At 42.6% G+C, this 19,566-nt stretch overlaps 1 protein-coding gene across 5 annotated transcripts in view; it reads left to right on the forward strand.

Moving 5' to 3' along the window:
* LOC126272954 (septin-7) overlaps window positions 1-19,566 on the forward strand; it is a 429,014-nt gene that overhangs the window by 210,898 nt on the left and 198,550 nt on the right. Inside the window, exon 1 of one of the 5 annotated variants that reach the window (XM_049976273.1) lies at window positions 15,353-15,406. The exons of the other annotated variants lie outside the window; for them this stretch is intronic. Within the exon in view, the coding sequence (XP_049832230.1) occupies window positions 15,368-15,406 (39 nt within the window). The 5' untranslated portion in view covers window positions 15,353-15,367. Of the gene's footprint in view, window positions 1-15,352; window positions 15,407-19,566 lie in introns of those variants that run through there. 5 annotated transcript variants of the gene reach the window in all.

The following is a 19,566-nucleotide window of genomic DNA, read 5'->3' on the forward strand; positions in this document are numbered from 1 at the left end:
AATTGAAGCACCCAGGAGGGAAAGGAGTAAACGAAACGAAACTTCACTGATTCATCGAGTTTGTGACGTTATTTAAACGATTAAAATATGATTTACTGCAACTTGACAGTATGAACCCATATGTCAGCATGGCGTTGCACCCCCCTCTGGCCTGGACGCAAGAACTGGTTTGAATGGGAAGGGTCTCGTAAAGCGGTCGGTGTATCCTCTAGTGATGCTAGCAGGCCCACAACTGATCCTTGATATACTGGCGCTAGGACGAAGTTGACGTCCGAACTAGTCTCCCACATGTTCTGTTGGAGAGAGAACTACCTCGATATCGCGCTACAGGTCATAAGGAAGCCTTACATTTGTAGACGAGCATTATCCTGTTGAAAAATGGCACCACGGTATTGTCGCATGTAGTAACACACAAGAACGCAAGATGTCCTTGGCGTACCGTTACGGCGTCGCATCCAAGTGCCCCATAAATCTGGACATTACACGATCCGACCAGCTGGCTACGTGGAGGCCTGCAGTGGAGACACGTTTCAAACTCTGTATCAAGTTTCGACACAGCTGTCCCACACGGATGCCCAGCATCGCAGCATCCTTCACGGCGTGATCACTCAATCTATGTCGATGGTGTCTAGTTAACGTCGTATCTGCACCGAAGTCAACTAAATCCTCTCCTTCTTGTAGCGTTCACTGTAATCCTTCATCAAAAATCTGTATATGATATCGTATTTACGTAAGACAAATCTCTATTTAAAATTATTCCACATTCGCTGCACAGAAAGGGAACCTAATATATCCCAACACTCAAAAATTTCTGTTTTGGTCATTTTTCTAGCGATACTGGGTTATATTTCCAGCCGAAGAGACCCCCCCCACCCCCACCCCCATCCCCTTGTGTGAAAAACCATGGACCTTGCCGAGATGGGGTGGCTTGCGTGCTTCAGCTATACGGATAGCCGCATCGTAGGTGCAACCAAATCTGTGGATTATCTTTGGTGAGGCCAGACTAATTTCTGGTTCCTGAAGAAGGGCAGCAGCCTTTTCAGTAATTGAAAGGACAACACTCTGGATCACTGACTGATCTGGTCTTACAACGTAAGCCAACATGATTTTGCTATGTTGGTGCTGCGAACGACGGAAAGCAAATGAAAGCAACAGCCGTCATATTGCCCGATGGGATGCTGCTTTACTATGGGGCTTAATAATGACGGCGTCCTTTTGGGTAATGTATACCGGAGGTAAAATAGTTTCCGCATTCGAACTGCGGGTGGGGGCTATTCGGGAGGATGTTGTCATCAGCAAAAACAAAACGCATTGTAAGGTTTGGATGCAGAGATAAGGTGATTTGCAGGGGATGGACTAGCTTGGAGAGCCAAGTCGTCGAACTGGTAACTACTACTACTACTAAATTATCGTTAATAATGTGAAACGAGGTGACCTTTATTTACACTCATTTCAGTGACTGGCAAAACGTAAAGTGGCCAACGGTGTGGACCGCTAGATTCGTAACAATATTTTAATTTAAGGTAGAGAACGGTGGAAGGAGTATATAGAGGGGGAGACTTACTTGAGGGCAATATTACAGAATTCGAAGAGTACGTGTAGGTGAAGATGAGAGATATTACATTGCGTGAAGAATTTGAGTGAGCACTGAAAGAGCTAAGTCGAAACAAGGCCTCAGGAGTAGACAACATTCCATTAAAACTACTAATAGCCCTGGGAGAGCAAGCCATGACAAAACTCTTCACCCTAGTGAGCAAGATGTATGAGACAGGAGAAATACACTGACTTAAAGAAGAATATAATAATTCAAATTCCAAAAAAAGCAGGTGCCGACAGGTGCGAAAGTTACCTATCAGTTTAATAACTTACGGCTGCAAAATACTAACACGAGTTCTTTACATACGAATGTAAAAACTGGTAAATGCCGACCTCCAGGAAGATCAGCTTGGATTCCATAGAAATGTAGGAACATGCGGGCAATAACGACCCTACGACTTCACGTAGGAGATAGGTTAAGGAAAGGCGAACCTACGTATATAGCATTTATAGACAAAGCTCTTGACAACGTTGTCTGGAATACTCTCTTTCAAATTCTGAAGGTGGCAGGGGTAAAATATAGGGAGCGAAAGGCTATTTACAATGTGTACAGAAACCAGATGGCCGTTATGAGTCAAGGGGCATGAAAGGGAAGTAGTGGTTGAGAAGGGACTGAGACAGAGATGGAGCCTACCCCGATGTTTTTCAATCTGTACATTGAGCAAGCAGTAAAGGAAACAAAAGAAACAATTGGAGCAGGAACTATAATCCACGGGGAAGAAATAAAAGCCCTGAGTTTGCCGATGACATTGTAATTCTATCTAGATAGTAGAAGACTTGGAAGAACAGTTTTACGGAACGGACAGTGTCTTGAAAGGAGGATATAAAATGAACGTCAACAAAAGCAAGACGAGGATAATAGAATGTTGTCGAATTAAATCAGTTGATGCTGAGAGAGGGACCGGTTGGTAGGACACATTCTGAGACATAAAGGGATCACCAATTTAGTACTGGAGGGAAGGGGGGGGGGTTAATCGTAGAGCGAGACAAAGAGATGAATACAGTAAGCAGATTAAGGATGATTTAGGATCCAGTAGTTACACGGAGATGAAGATGCTTGCACAGGATAAAGGAGGATGGAGAGTTGCATCAAACCAGTCTTCGGTCTGAAGATAACAGCACAAGAAGAGGCGCACGGATAATTTGTGTTACTTATAGTTGCTAATAGTGCATCCATTAATATAGGGCTGTGTCGGTTGTATTTACTTAGCAGCATTATGAAGTAAATTACTTTCATATACATAGTCATTATTATTATTATTATTATTATTCTTGATTGTTATAATTATTTTTTATTGTTATAATTATCATTGTACTACTGTTATAACATCTATTTTTTTTCTTTAACATCAATAATGCATAATACGTTATATGTCCTTAATGTTATGTAGAAACTGTAACTCGTTCAATCTGAGTATGCCTCGTTAGGTGTAAGAGAGGGCCTGAAGCCCCTAATCTTGCCAGGTAAAATAAATGCATAAATAAATAAATAAATAAATAAATAAATTTATGGAGGAAGTTGGGTGGTCGACGCAGTAGGGAGAACATTAATTCTAATATTTTAGAATGTTGATGTGAGTGAAGGTAAAAGTAAAATTCGGCTGTAGAAAAGATCCACGACAATTCATGTCGCTGTTGTTCATTGCCTGCGGGGAAAATTAGTGTCTAAATATGGGAGCAGCGCTTTCTGCACCTATTTTAAGGCCAGCAGAGGTCGCTTTCCTGCTTTCCAGGCCATGTATGTCCATGGAGTGATGATGTGCCACTTTTACTTCCGCTGCTAGATCCACAGGTAGTCTCGATGAAAGTTTGTAGAGAGCGCACTACCGCCGTGTGCCGATTAGTATTGTCAGTCAGGCCTTAAATGGAAAGCACTTTCTTCCAAGCACATAGTTTGTCATAATAATAATAATAATAATAATAATAATGTAAATATTGTTTATGATAGTAAACACAGCAGATCAATTCACTATTCAGGATTACGTATTTTGTCAAGTCATACGCCTACCCAGCACTCTGTATAAGTTGTAAATAACCTTTCATTCCCTACAGTTTATCGCTGTTAACTTCGTAATATCAGAGAGAGCGGTTCATTCCACACTGTCAAAATCTTCTATAAATCCACAAATGCTGTAAACGAATGTTTGCCTTCTTAGATTGTCATAGGACCAGTATTGCCTCGCGTTATACATTTCTCCGAAAACTATTACTCCTGGAATTACGTGTGTATCAAGATGTCAATTTACGAGAGTAAGATCTACTTTATGCTGTTTGAGTCCGCGGCGTACCAGAGACAGAATTCAGAAAAGAAAGAATTTCGCCTGTGTAATCCAGTTATCCACAATGAAAGCCGTGATGATAACGTTATTGCAGTCGTGGTGGTGGATTCCTATGTCAGCAGATAACTAGAAGTCCTCTCGGTGCGACGTGCGTAGGCTTACGCGTCCAAAGTCTGTTCATGTAAAAGTACACTAATATCTCCAAACGAACTCCTCTACAACCGTGGCCGAAACGTCGGTTTTATTCATTCTCAGGTGGGTACGTTACAACGTGGCGCTGCTCTAAACCTAGTAAACTTTTGTTTTAGCCCTCCCGGGTTTTATTATTCCGGTCATTTTCGCTAACAGTCCTGCGGGCGTTTTCGTACCCTGACGTCATTTCGGTTGCGTTTATCGGAAGCACTAGTGTTCCGTTACAGAGCGATAACGCACAGTTGAATGCTGTGTTGCGGGATTCAGAGAACTGTGCAAAAAATCTGCGTATTTGTTTTTGTTCTGCTGTTGAAATCGTTCACAGGACCTTCATATGCCAAACGTTTGATTAGACAGACTACCGATAAATGAGGCTAAATATTGTATGGGCAATGACTAAAAGAAAAGAGAAAATCTGAAAATCACGAGTATTTACAGTTGTCATTACGCATAAAAGTGTCAGTTTTATTGTTTTGTCTTTTTCCCTGTTGCTTCCATAAGAGAGAGAGTTTTGGTTTCAATAAGGTTAGAGCTTCATTCTATGGATTAAGGTGAGAACTTTTTTCAAATTCTCTTGAGTTATGTATTTCCGAATTTGTCTTAAGCAAATTAAGCTTAGATGTCATTCCGACGCGAATGTGCGTTATCATCTTACAGTGCTATATATATATATATATATATATATATATATATATATATTCCGAAATTTATAATGATGCCCACATTTCGTCCACAGTATGACCCTGGCACGATCTGCAAATTCAGCTGTAGCTGGGATACGAAAACGACTTGTAACTGAAATCTTTAATCAGTTTTATCTTCACCGATAATCTTTATCTCTATCACAGTCAGACGTTAATCAATCATACGCAGGGATTTTTCCCGTCACGGCAGTACCACCACTGCAAAGATACCGAAGCTGACGGCCTTGTCTGATTTTCATTTCAGATTCATGGCAACATGGTTATTACCATAAGTGAATGTTTCACAAATTTTCGATTTCGTGTGTCATAGTCAGTGTATACGTTATCTACAATTTGTAAAGAAACCGGACTGCAGTTTTTTAAGAGATGGGATCTTAAAAGGTATGTAGTAGTTGAGAAAGGAGTGAGGCAGTGTTGTACTCTGCCCCCATTGTTATTCAATCTGTACGGCTGCAAGTAGCAGAGGTAATCCAAGGAGAAATTTGGAAAAGGGACCAGGGTTCAGGGAGAAATCAAAACTTTAGGATTTGGTGAAGATATTGTAACTCTAGCAGAGATGGCGAAGGACTTGCAAGATAAGTTAAATGATATAAGTAGTGTCTTCAAAAGAGGTGATAAGATAAATACTGTACTAACAAACAGGCATCCGAAGAACATGTTTCCACAAAAAAAAAAGTCGACGTGTACGGGTATCGCATTCAGCTTATCGAGTGGTCTTCATAAAACAGTGGTTCCCAATCTTACGGAGACTGTTGCCCCGAGTACAATTAACTATTAGCTAGTACTCCCCGCTCCTCAATATCAACAGCATTAATACCTAGCTAAACATTAATGAAAACACATTTTTCTACGCTTTCATTTATAAAGTGGTGTAACGTAAATGAGTTTTCGTAGGTGTTTTATTAAACCTCGAACTGATGAGTGAATGAAACAATTGCAAACTGCTTATTTCTAACAATTTTTATAAGAATAATAAAGGTGCTGTCTACAGTTCGTTCCAGGAAAGGAAACTTAACTATCCACATTGATGGCAGACACTTGCTTCAAAACATACTTCCTCCGCAGCACTCCTCTTTCTAGCGACACTTGCTTCACCAACGCCCTGGATCCCCATTTAAAATCAACCATATTAAAATACGTGCACTATTCTTACGTGTACTGTTTTTAAATCGCTTGACCACTGGCCTCATTGCTTCGAAATCGGCAGAATTGGGAAGGATTCAGGCTGCCAGTGCTGTCTCTCTGACCACTGCCAATAAACAAAAATAATAGTAATACAGCGAGGGTCCTGCAGCAGTGTAGTAACCTTGCATTATATGTTGTGGTATGCTGTCAATTAGTTCATGTTGTTGCGAAGTGAACAGTGAAGCAATTTCAGGTCTATTGCGGGAACTAAATGCAACTCAGAGAATTCATTTTCATGGAATACTAAGAGTGTATCTCAAATTTTACTGTTGTAGATACATATTACAAAGTACAGAATGTTCTTAAAGTCCCTTTACAACTTCAAAATTTTATTACGACGGCAGTTTTTGAAATATTTAGCATTTCTTTTATTGTAATCAGTGTTTATAACAGTGTTTTTGGCAGTATTTAATAGACCTCTAATAGGCGCCTTTGGTTGTACGAAGCGCATGAAGCAGATATTCGATTTCTTGCCGTGTTCGCTGTAGCATATCATCATCAATGGTGGCAATGACATTACGAATCCTTTTCTTCAAGTCAGCAATGTCCCGTATCTGTGTTTGATAAGGAGTGAAATCTGGCGAACCCCTCCCAATCCATCTGCCTGGAAATGTTTCATTGAGGAACCGACGAACATACATTCCCCAATGTGGTGGTGCACCATCTTGCTGGAAAATGATAGTTGGCTGCAAGTCAAACAAATATAGTGCTACATATTCAGTCAGAAGGTCGAGGTAAACATCTGCATGAACTGTTGACCCGTTGAAGAAAAAATGACCAATTATTCGGTTGCACATGGTTCCTCACCACACATTCATTTTTGGACTATCTCTGTGAAGCCCCCCAGTCACATGCGGGTGTTCAGATCCTCACATTTTGTCCGTTTAATGTTCCAAAAGCATGTAAAGTTGCCTCGTCACTGAAACAAACGCGCTTGAGGAATGCTTCATCCTCCGAAATTCGTTCCAGCATGTTGAGTGAAAACTCCGTCGGTTTGGGCTTGTCATTTGGCTCAAGTGTCTGTAACAGTTGCACTCTGTAAGCGCACAACCGTAAATTCTTGTGGAGGACCTTACGCACAGTTGAACGTGGTAGTTAAAACTGTCTGGCAGCAGTGCGGATAGACTTCGTAGATGTTCTTGGTCGCCTGCTCCTCTCTTTATCAAACACTGCCCCTCTCTCAATAATTTTTTTGTGCCATGCACGGATTGAAGGGCGCGATGGTGGATCTCTTCCATACTTCATTCTGAAGTTTCGTTTAATCTGAACATACGATTTTGTCTCAATAAATCAGGACACACATTGTGCCTTCTCTTGAGGAGTTGCCATTTTATAGAGGTTCAGTTCCATCCATCAACAGAGTATCTGAAACACAAAATTTTAGTATATATAAAAACTTTAGTAAACAGTGATTACAGTAAAAGAAATTATGTTAAAATATTTCAACAACTGCTGTTGCAATAAAATTTCTCTCTTGAGTGCAACAGGTGTGGCATGTGAGGAAGTTGTTGTTTATACATTAATTTCATAAGCTCCGCCACATCGTATCATGCGTTAATACTAGTACCACAGTCTTAGGAAATAGCGACAATAGATGAGACCTTTTAAAAACAACTTAGCTTCGTGACAGAAACACAGTTGAACTCACTTTGTTTTTACCTCTCGAAAAATCACATTTTACCCCTCAGGGAGTAATTATCCCCAGATTGAGTACCACTGTCTAAAAATGACGTCTTTTTCCTATACTTAATTGCTTACCGACGCCGCTTGCAGCTTCGGTAAATTTAGCTCTCAACCGGCTATCTAGAGAACCGGGCTGGATCTCTCTTCCCTTATTCATCGCTAAAGTAACGATTTGCTCGTGTAGGAGGTCGTTGGCCCATTCAGGTCGATGAATAATAAAGAGACGTTCGATCCAGCCGGGGAACGTGTAGTTCGCAACACGCCGTTCGCTTTTGTTCTCAAAAGACACGGTTAACGTAGGCGTAGCGAGAAACTGGCGGTCAGGTCTGTTACGTTACTACCGTAGAACAGCAGCTGTCTGGTACAACGAATGGATTTAAATGTCATTGTATAACTGAGAATTTCTTCCTCAGCTTGATATCCGTCGGGTTTCCTTCGTTTATTTGTGCGAGACTCAAAATACTGTATTTTGTCGCAGGATAAAACAGTTTCCCTCTGTGTTTAATACGAATTTAAGACATAGATTATCTCTGCACTCGACGAAAATTTGTTCCCTCCGAAACATTTCCTTGACATCTGTAAACAAGAAAGGCACACGGCGCCGAATCTGATGAGAAAACTGGGTGCTAACAATAGTGTGTACTTCAGCAACGGCCGATGTGTGAGCAGAAGTCTTGCCCTCGTAGAGGAAGTAAGCCGGAAGTTTAACATTCCATCGACGACGGGGTCATTAGAGACGGAGCACAGGCTTTGGTTGGATAAGGATGGTAACGTTCTTTTTCAGCTGATCTTACGTGATTTAGGGAAACCACAGAAACTGGATGGTGGGACAGACATGAAACAGCGCCATCTCGAATGTGAGCCACGTGCCTTTACTGCTGCCCTGTTTCGCTCGATATAGGTCGGAAAGACAAAACACATCAATAGGTAGGTGGCAGTACGCACTAGAAGTAGTAGTGCCAAAGCTAGGGGAAGAGTGCGCAGAAGTGGGTTCGGAGAATGGTGGGAGGACAGAGGAATATAAAGAGGACATAGGAATATAAAGAGGACATTTTCCCAAACCGATCTCGCTTGAGGCTGGAATACATTAACGGCGATGGTGGAAGAAATGAGGAATAAAACAAAACACAAACGATTATAACTGCAATACTGTACATTAAATTTGCCCGATAGTTGTCTCGAGTCCCAGTTACTGTCTCATCTTTTTCTAAACAGCCGTTTGTTTATTGCCCGTCACACACACACACACACACACACACACACACACACACACACACACACACACAAATTTGGTTGACCCCCTGGATCGTAATGGCGGATCCACGTTTCATCTGCCGTCACATAACGACATCAAAACTCAGGATTTTTGGGTAGCCAACAAACACGGAACGCGTTATGCGTTGACCGCCACTCAACGTCACAAACGTCATTATGTACCGTTTGATAGGAAATCGCTATCTCGTCAATCTCTTGAAACGCTTTACTATCTCGGTATAGTGTGGCTCAGTAGTAAAGGCTTGGGTTCAGCTTTGTCAGTTCTCGCATTTTTTCTTGCAGTTATCGTTTCTTGCATCTCTGATTTAATAACGTAAAAAATGTTTGCCCATCTATAAGTGAGTGGGTGTGTCAGTTCATAGCTCGGAGGAAGGCATGCCACTTCCAGTAGCGTTGCGTGTAGAAAAGCACTGGCGGTATTCAAAGTAACCTTCTGTTTGAAGACAGCTTTACTCACCCAGAATATTACTATTACTCGTAAGTCAGCGCCGGTATTTATTATTTTAAGTAATGGCGAGAAGTCTCCATGAACTCTGTTAACTGGACTGCAGATTCGTTTCATACATATAGAAGTTTTGTCTCTGGAAGACAAACGTCTTCGTGCATTCCTACGAAATATGAGATCTCGATCGATTTACGCACCTGCTACAAAAACTGCATTGCATAAGGATGAAAGTTCGAAAAGCTATAACCAGAGCCACAGTCAACGACAAACCTCCTGCGGAACAAAACTTCCCACTATTTCAGAAATATTTATCGGTTTTGTCAATAGATTCACGGGTTTGCCACTGACAATCCCAAAACACAGTCACTGTCTCTCTGTGTCCGTCCACTCAGGGATTTCTAAATTGAGCTGTTTGTTTTTGGAAAATTTGTGGTAAGGTCTTATGGGACCAGTCTGCTGAGGTCATCGGTCCCTAAGCCTACACACTACTTAATCTAAATTAAACAAACTTACGCTATGGACAACACACTCACCCATGCCCGAAAGACTCGAACCTCCGACGGGGGCAGCCGCACGAACCGTGCTGTTTGATAATTTATCTCCCTGACAGAATGAAGTTGCAAATCTAAGTTCACTGTTGACAGAACGAAGCAACAGATCACACGTATTTTGTGACTGGGGATCTTTACATCTTTCCCATTCCCTCACTTAGCCCTAGATTTTCCAGTTGCTGCGCTCAGTGCCGAGATAGAAGGCCGCGTATCAACGGAAGCGAGGCTTTATTTTTATAAAAAAGGCTACAGTTATTCCACGTTTCGGCAGAAGCTGCGAACATTAACCAAACAGCATCGTAATAGCAATCATCTGCACACAGTCACTAGTTGAAAAAGCCTTGTTTTCATATCTCTGTTTGTGAAACAAGAAGTGCGCCAATGAACACCCATTGTGTAAATGGGATATTGTCGGTGATTAGAATTCGTTTATTCTCATTCCATTTGAGTATTTCGTTGTAGCTTTCACTTCGTAAACATTGTCCTATTTCACAGTTACTGTTTAAGCACGAGTACTTTCCTATCACAGCCTGTGATCGGTCGTCTTCACCACCAGATTCGTTATTCCATGACCAGCGATAGCATTCGTTCGTACACAGAATGTATTTAGTGGCGTGCACTTGTTTCTACTTCTACTGTTTTCTGAACGAGAGGCAGCCTATTTTGCGTTCTTCACAACTGCACAGTTTCGCCCTTGTATCCATTTGCAAGTGCCCTAATGACATATTACAATAGCATAGCTGAAGTACAAAAATAACAGTGCTTACTAGATCACTGAGTTTCGTTTAGTTATATTGTACAACATTGAAATGCAGTGCGTTGGCTTAGTATGCAATAAAATTAAACACACTCGACCAGCTGGTCAGAGAGAAACTTGAACGACAAGATATACGCAGTGAAAAAAAAGAAAATCACGCTGATTTCGTGTAGTTGCAACTACAGAGCGAAATTACCGTCAGTAATTGTAAAACAACTACGGACAATATGGTAACGCAATTGAAGAAATTATACGCAGTATGTCGTACAAATAATATTAAAATAATTTTTGTTCAACGAAAATGGCATAATGCATGAATGAATGTCTGGAAAGGAAACGAGGATCAGTATTTCTTCGTTCTGTATGCAGTGTTCGTAGGAACTCATATCTACCTTTCTCGACATTATGTACAGGGTGTCCCAGAAGGAACCGGCAGTATTCAGAGATGTGACGATTATTTAAAGCAAAAGAACGTATAGCAGACATCGGCTCTAAACTGCATAAACACTTGTTCAGTAGAAAGATATTGCACAGTATCGAAGATGCAGTGTTCATAGCTCTTAAGGCATGCATTGTAGAGCCCATTTGTGTTTCGAATGATCATTCTTGCCATATCCCTGTATATTGACCACTCCTGGGACGCTCTGAATATCTAATTCTCCCTCATGGGTACCTGAACGTTATAAAATCTCTGCTGTGTTTTTGTATATCAACACGTGCCACTTTCATAAATGTTGAAATTACCTACTACGGAAAATCAGGAAATACCTACTTTTTTTACTGAAGGCGAGAGCGTGGTTTTCAGTGCGACAGCTGTCCTTTCTTACGTGTACACCGAAAGACGTATTTCCGCAGGTATTGCGCACGCAAAAGCGTGCAGGGGTATTTGTGAAGCGCGTACAGATTCCTATGGTGACAAAACTATAATAAGAACCGAAATAACATGTACCGTTACAAAAAGTCAGTCACCTAAAGTCAGGGTGAGCGCGGGAAATGCAGTCGTATTTAATTTCGTGTAGATGCGCGCGTATCCACACCGGGTGTAGCGTAGAACTACGCGGGGCTACACCTTGCGTTTTCCGCAGCACTGAACTTTAAAAGAGGTTCAGCTCCCGTCGTTTACACTCGCGCTGTTTTTATTCAGAAAAGGATGTAGCGACCCAAGCATTCCTCCCTATCCCCCTTACCACCTCCTTCCCCATTCCCATAAAAAAATCACAAATATCGTCCCCTCCATCCTTCCCGGTACGTCGGCGGCAGCTGCAGAGGGACCACACACGTCCGCCGTATCCTGTTTACCAAGTCGGCGCAGAGCTTGGCTTAGCAGTCTTCCATCCTACCGTAGGAGTTAACTTCTTTGTACCAGCTCCACTGCAGAAATCTGCTGCTCTGATAAATTTGCCACGATTTGTCGTATTGCCGTTTTTATTATTTTTGAAATATAACCGTCTCCGCGATTGCCGTGTTTTTCCAGTATTAGTCGCCGGTTAACCGGACCTGCTGACGAGCTCTAATTTTGGTATTCCGAGTATAATGCTCCTTCCGGTTATTTAACGAACTATCGTAGGAGGCGATGAGGAAACGGATGAGCTGGTCATTTGACGAAAGATAACGGATGGTCATGGACACTGCGTGTTTCAATACACATTGTTTGTCATGTACCGAAGCTAGTGATTTGAAGTTCGTATTTTTAAGCGATGGCGAAAGGAAGATTGGATCTACGAGGGTAATCCCAAAAGTAAGGTCTCCTGTTTTTTTATAAGTACATAGACCTGTTTATTTCTACAATGGTTTACATCAGTTTACAGCTTGAACATTTAGCTATTTTTCGTCATAATCACCATTTCTGTCGATGCATTTTTGTAGACGCTGTAGCAGTTTTTTATGCCGATGTCATACCAACTTGCCGCCATGCTGCTCAGAAAGTTATGAACCTCTTCTTTCACCTCGTCGTCGGAGCTGAATCGCATTCCGGCCAAATGTTCTTTTAACCTAGGGAACAGGTGATAGTCACTGGGCGCCAAATCAGGACTATAGGGTGGGTGATTATGTTCCACTGAAACTGTTGCAGGAGAGCAACGGTTTGCTGAGCGATGTGTGGGCGAGCGTTGTCATGGAGAATGTGTACGCCCTTGCTCAACATTCCTCTTCACCGCTTCTGAATCGCCCGTTAGTTTTTTCAGAGTCTCACAGTACCTGTCAGCGTCAATTGCGGTCCCAGCGTTTCAGCTCTGACGACGAGGTGAAAGAATAGGTTTATAACTTTCTGAACAGCATGGCTGCGAGCTTGTATGACATGGGCATAGAAAAACTGCCACATCGTCTACAAAAATGCATCGACAGACAGATAAATGTTCAAGCTGTAAACTGATGTAAACCATTGTAGAAATAAACAGGTCTATGTCCTTTCAAAAATAGGAGACCTTACTTATGGGATTGCCCTCGTATAAGAGGGAATAACCAAAGAAAAGCCCTACGAGGTATTTGGAGACAGTGTCGCATATTATTACAGGAGGTAGTATTGATAAAAACTGCAAAAAACTAGTACCTGTTGAGATACGGTCTGTTTTACTTGTGACGAGTGATGTGCATGTTATTTACATATGAGGCAGGATTCACAAGAGATGGCGTAGTAAATTACCATAATACGCACATGTCAGCAGATGCAAATCGTCTAGGAATCTTCGGTATCAGTGTATGAACAGAAATTGCCGTGACATGTCACAGGGGCATATGCTCTGCCAAACAGATTAACAGGCATTGCGTTTCACAGCTTTCTGTGCGATGAAATGGAAAACGTTACCCTTCCAGAAAGACGACACCGTCCAATCATGCAACCGTGTTACAGTAGTTGAAGGAGCATGATGGTGAAGTCACTTTAATGTCAAGGTCAACAAATTCGGCGTTATCTGAACCCCATGAAAGACACCAGGTACGCTTTCTGTCGCCTAATCCGCACCCACGAACCACTGATCCGTCGCCTACAAATTACTAATCCGTAATTTACTGGGAAATGCGTGTCTGACGTCAGATGCAACATACGTTCGGTAAAATACCATAGACAATTCGAGTCGGTGCCACACTGAATCGCTGCGCCGCTGTATTAGGTTTCAAAGGAGAGCCGACACGCTGTTAAGTGGTCATAGTGTTTTGGATCTTCAGTGAAGTTTGTTTGAATCCGAAGTAATCTTCAGAATGCTCGTATTTAGCAGGTAGCATGCCATGCCGAAAGAACGTGTGCAGACGAACCGCTTCCGCTGTACACTCACACTAGAACACGCATTCTGCGTTGATGTGTTGAGAGTTATTGCTGCCAACTTCTGATTGAAACATAAAAAGCTTCCTTTTCTTTCCTGTTGAAGGCTGACAGAGGGTCACTTTTAACTGTATACGGTGGTCAGAAAATGACTGAAAAGTTTGTAAGGGTGTTGCAGGGTTGGTTTTCCTGGGAAATTATTGTTAAGGAAAAACGTTCGATACGTTGCGCAGTTTCCGATTTAATTAACATTCAAGTTGGCAAATCAGATCTTTATGCACGCAAATTTAAGCGACCCGCCGGAGACAGTGTGGCCAAACGTGTTTGTCGTTTGGTTTCCTAAAACCGAGCAAGAGAGCGTTACAAAATTGGACATGAGACGGTAGTAAGGATCGAACCCGAGCCAAAGACTGAACAGTCCGTGCGTTGTCATCACGCTATGAAAACAACTGATTCTGATACTACTTGGCGGGCCGCTTGAATTTGCGTGCAAACAGCTTGATTGACTCATTTCAATGATAATTCAGTTGCAAACGGCGCAACGTATCGAGTTTTTACTAACAATTATTTCCCAGCACAACCTACCCTGCAGCACCCTTACAATCTTTTCAGGCTGTTCGTGACTGCCCTGTATAAATCGGGACGAAGCTTTCTCCTACACTCAGTCTCAGCTGTTAAGCTGCCCTTTCCCTAGTTGAATTTTTAATCTGTTTTACCTTGGAATCTTAACCATTTCTTATAATGTGTTTATTTTTGGCCCTGTCTACTGCCTCCACATTAATGCCAGTTTCGTCCAGACCTTCGTTCATTCGTAAACGTGCTACGTCGGTTAAGATTGAACATGAACAATTTTTACTTGTAACTGGTGTGGAATGCCTTCTTCAGTACTGTTGTGGTTAGAAGCTGTTGGACAGAGAGAATTAAATACCACACTGCTACCGGATAACCAGTACAAAACTGAGTCCCTTACGAGACTATATAACGTAATAAAGTTCCACCGTCGTATATCCGTCTGCGGTACATTACGCGATTTCCAAAAAGCACACCGGTCCCAGTGTCGGAAGCTTCTGTTTACATTGTTTTATGTTGGTCCTTATTGCGTCATGTGGACTTTCACATGCTGTTTACGTACGCTGTGAACTGTTCTCTCTGTTGACGTTAATTCTCCTGTAGACAGCCCTCTTATTACTGACTGCTCGTGCAGCACCGAGTGGAAATGGCCTGAGCTTCCCGTTAGCGGCTGGCCACGTCAGTAACGAACGTGTTATTGCCTCCGGAATCGATCCATTATCACTTTAATAACCTTTATCGGTAGCTAACAAGAGTCGCTCTGTTATCTGAAAGCTGAGCGCCTTGCTGTGGCAGTAATTATTTTTAGTGGGCCGTAGACGCCATCGACGGAATTCAGAGCACACACTATCTGCCACCGAGTCATTTAGTTCAGATGGTGAAAGAAGATAGAGTTGCAGTGGAACTTCTAGAGGTTAGTATAGTTTTACGGCTCGGTAATCGAGGAAGCGTGTTTTTGTCTGGGAAGCATTAGGGCAAGGCTTAAGACGCTTCTGCTGTCACAGAAGAGGTCACGTCACGTTTCGTCTCGTGCACTCAGCCCTCTCTACAGACACGCAAGAAGATAAGGCTTTCACGTCCTGTCGATGGTGGGAGCGTTAGAGACGGGTCCGAAACTCAGACTGAAAAGGCGAAGGGCTATGGTATTTTCAAAGGAACCAGCGCGGCATTCGCCTTACTCGGGCGCAAGGAAATCATTGAAAACCTGAATATGGTTGCGGCGGGTGCGGTATAGAACCCAGGTCCTCCACAATGCGGGCCCTGCGTTAAAAACCGCAACATGTCGCTCAGTTTTATTGACTTGTGACGATAGAGCGAGCAGTGCTCTCCATGCGAATTTTCTTTCCACGAAGAAGAAGAAATAGTTACGGGTAACATTCTCAACTAGTCATTATTTATATAAAAAAATACCTCGTTCAGCAATGTTTGATTTATTCTTCACTCAAGTTATCCCTTCAGTTTAAGATTGTCCCCTTATGTAGCTGCAGATGAATCATTACGGCACTAACTCCGTGGTTTCCGTTTCAGTTGTCAATCTAAGGCTGAGTTGCTTCATTCCTGGCTCATGCCAGATGTCCTCTTCATTTCGGCATAACTGCTGTATCCTATATCAACGATATGCGTTATACACTCGCATCTAGGACAACAACCCCTTCTGCTCGTTTTCAGCAACGAATCCAGTCGTAATTATTGCCGAAACACGTTATGCCTTCGCCGCATTACGTTGTTTATTAGACATTCCCTCTTTCCCCTTGAATCGTACGTTTTTTATGCCCATCCATGTAATGTAAGCTAACTGTGTGTGATGTTTCGCATAATATACAGATGTTTAGGAATAAGTGACACTTTTCTTCAAAGTAAAAATAAGAAGAAAATTTCCGAAAATTACGTGTCCAGAAACCATTACCTTCTGAGATACGGCCTGTTTTATAAGTTAGTCCCCCCCCCCCCCCCCCCCCCTCTCTCTCTCTCTCTCTCTCTCTCTCTCTCTCTCTCTCTCTCTCTCTCTCTCTCTCTCTCGTGTGTGTGTTTTATCAGCGTAAGTTAAAGATAGATTCAGTAGTGTATAAGCCTAGGGACAGTGAAGGCGTTTGGACAGAAATTGTCGGTGACGGACTCATAGCCTCATACACTTTACCAAACATACTAATAGAAGCTTTTTATCATCGATTTATCTTATTTATACGCGATGCATTACCATCACTATTAGAGAACGTTACATTTGCAGAAAGACAACAAATGTGATATCTGCATGGCGGCGCACCACCCCATTTTCAGCGCGTCGTGAAGATTACCTCACCGCTAAGTATGGGCGATGGATTGGTCGAGGTGGTCTGGTAACTTCGCCTTCGCGCTTACCGGGCCTGAACCATTATATTTCTGGCGATGGGAACATATAAAAGCACTGTTGTATACAAATTTCATCGACAATGTGCAGTCTTTGAACCAGTGAGGGTAACGTAATGCGAACGGAGCTACGTTTATTTGAGAGTGTACGTGATTCACTGTGATGGACTGAAGGATGTATTTGGATGCGTGGTAAACAAGTGCAGCACAGCATGTTGTGTCTGCTTCTACGTAAAGCCGTCATCTCTCTAGTCATAAAGACACACGTGGGTGGAGAGTTGGTGACGTCACAGCGTGGAATTCCACATTGCAGTATACTGGGGAGCGTGAAATAAAGAACCTGGCATGTCAGGTATTTCCAACACGATCAATAAGTTGCGACATCCTTTTACGTCACAAGCAGAACATAGAGCCGCTATATTCTATGGCGTTAAACATCGAATTTTGGAGATTTCTTTCTCATAGGGTATATGGTATGAATGTAAACTGTTACAAAGCAGCAGCAAACTGAGGATCACTCGTAAAAGCATCGCTTTAGGTACGATTTCTTACGATAAAATGACATGAAATTACATATCAGTAAGCAATGGTTTCCTGTAGGTGATGGTTTTGGTGTTAGAACTTGAGTGCTACGAAAGTATACCATTCCAATGTTACGGTACAATGATGGTCTACTAAAAGCGCATCTTTTTTAAAAAATAATTGGAACAATAAATATCAATAATAACAGTTGTGGGTACAGTGTATGCCATATGCGGTGGTCCTGCTGTTACGTTGAAACTGTAGCTGTCAGTAGCGTAGTGAGCTTCAAGCGTTTTGAAGGAGGAGGTAGCAGTTTCGTGTCTACATCTTTCAAAATATGCTTGACTTTTTGTTTTCTCAAAGATTGTGGGTGTATCTTATTCATTTAATAGAAGCAATATCTCAAAAGTCTATATTACTTGTCATAAGTAATGTACACACATCAAAAAAAAGTTCTGCATCAGCCCACTTCCCCGAACCCCTGACGATATACGTTGACTGCGGGTATTGTATCACAGACACAGTCCCTTTGACTGTTCAATGATGTTACTAAACCCGCTCAAAGATGTAAACAACCCTGCATGAGCAGCGCCTATTAGACGGAGTGAGTCCGACAGCCGATCAGTTCCAGTCATTCCACAAGGAAGGAGGTACACGCCTCCTATTTTCTGTAGTTCAACCATGCATTGACGGTCAATAGAGCGGTTCGATCGCGTCCGCATTGTTACTTTGTGCAAGGAAGGTCTCTCTATAAGGGAAGTATCCCGGCATCTGGAAGTGAACCAAAGCGATGGTGTCCGGACATGGAGGAAATACAGATAGACAGGAACTGTCGATGACATGTCTCGCTCAGGCCGCCCAAGGGCTACTACTGCAGTGGTTCACCGCTACCTACGGATTATGGCTCGGGGGAACCCTGACAGCAGCGTCACCATGTTAAATAATGCTTTTCGTGCAGTCACATGACGTCCTGTTATGACTCAAACTGTGCACAATAGGCTGCATGATGCGCATTTCACTCCCGACGTCCACGGCGAGGTCCATCTTAGCAAGCACGACACCATGCAGCGCGGTGCAGATGGGCGCAACAACATGCCAAATGGACTGCTCAGGATTGGCATCAAGTTCTCTTCACCGATGAGTGTCGCATATGCCTTCAACCAGAGAATCGTCGGAGACGTGTTTGGAGGCAATCCAGTCAGGATGAACGCCTTGGACACTGTCCAGCGAGTGCAGGAACATGGAGGTTCCTTGCTGTTTTGGGGTAGCACTATGTGGGGCCGACTTACGCCGCTGGTGGTCATGAAAAATGCCGTAACGGCTGTACAATACGTGAGTGCCATCCTCCGACCGATAGTGCAACCATATCGGCAGCATATTGGCGAGGCATTTGTCTTCACGGACGATAATTCGCACCCCCACCGTGTACATCTTGTGAATGACTTCCTTCAGGATAGCGACATGGCTCTACTAGTGACTAGCATGTTCTCCAGACGTGAACCCTGTCGATAATGCCTGGAATAGATTGAAAATGGCTGCTTATGGACAATATGACCCACCAGCCAGTTTGAGGGATCAACGCCGAATTGTCGTTGAGGAGTGGGCAATCTGGACTAACAGTGCCTTGATAATTTTGTGGGCAGTATGCCGCGACGAATATTGGCATGCATCAATGCAAGACGGCGTGCTACTGGGTATTAGAGGTACTGGATTCTACAGCAATCTGGACCACCACCGTCTCGTTGTATGGTGGTACAACATGCAGTGTGTGGTGCTCACGAGCAATAAAAATGGCGGAAACAATTTTTATGTTGATCTTAAATCCAATCTTCTGTACATGTTCCGGATCTCTCGGAACCGAGGTGATGCAAAACTTTTTTTGATATGTGTATTTGCTGAAATTCTTGTTGCGAAGGCCAAGGACTGGTATGTTTCCTTCGTGGCCAGAAAATGTGACTGCCGGTCTACGTCTGACAGTAAACACTATTTCCACCCTGGGCCCGTTTGTTATTGCGAAACTTCCTGTAATATGTATATACCTATTCAGAGTTTATGGACTGGCTCATGTTTCCATGTTGCAAAATATCTTTTTCTGTGACGGTGAGCAGCTTGAAAAAATTCTCTTCCATTCGAATGAAATTAAGAAACAAATCTCGATCTAGAAATCTGTGATAAAGTACGTTTTTTCAGAGTGTTGGTAGTCTA

The sequence above is a fragment of the Schistocerca gregaria genome, chromosome 5 (genome assembly GCF_023897955.1).
Source record: "Schistocerca gregaria isolate iqSchGreg1 chromosome 5, iqSchGreg1.2, whole genome shotgun sequence".
NCBI lineage: Eukaryota > Metazoa > Arthropoda > Insecta > Orthoptera > Acrididae > Schistocerca > Schistocerca gregaria.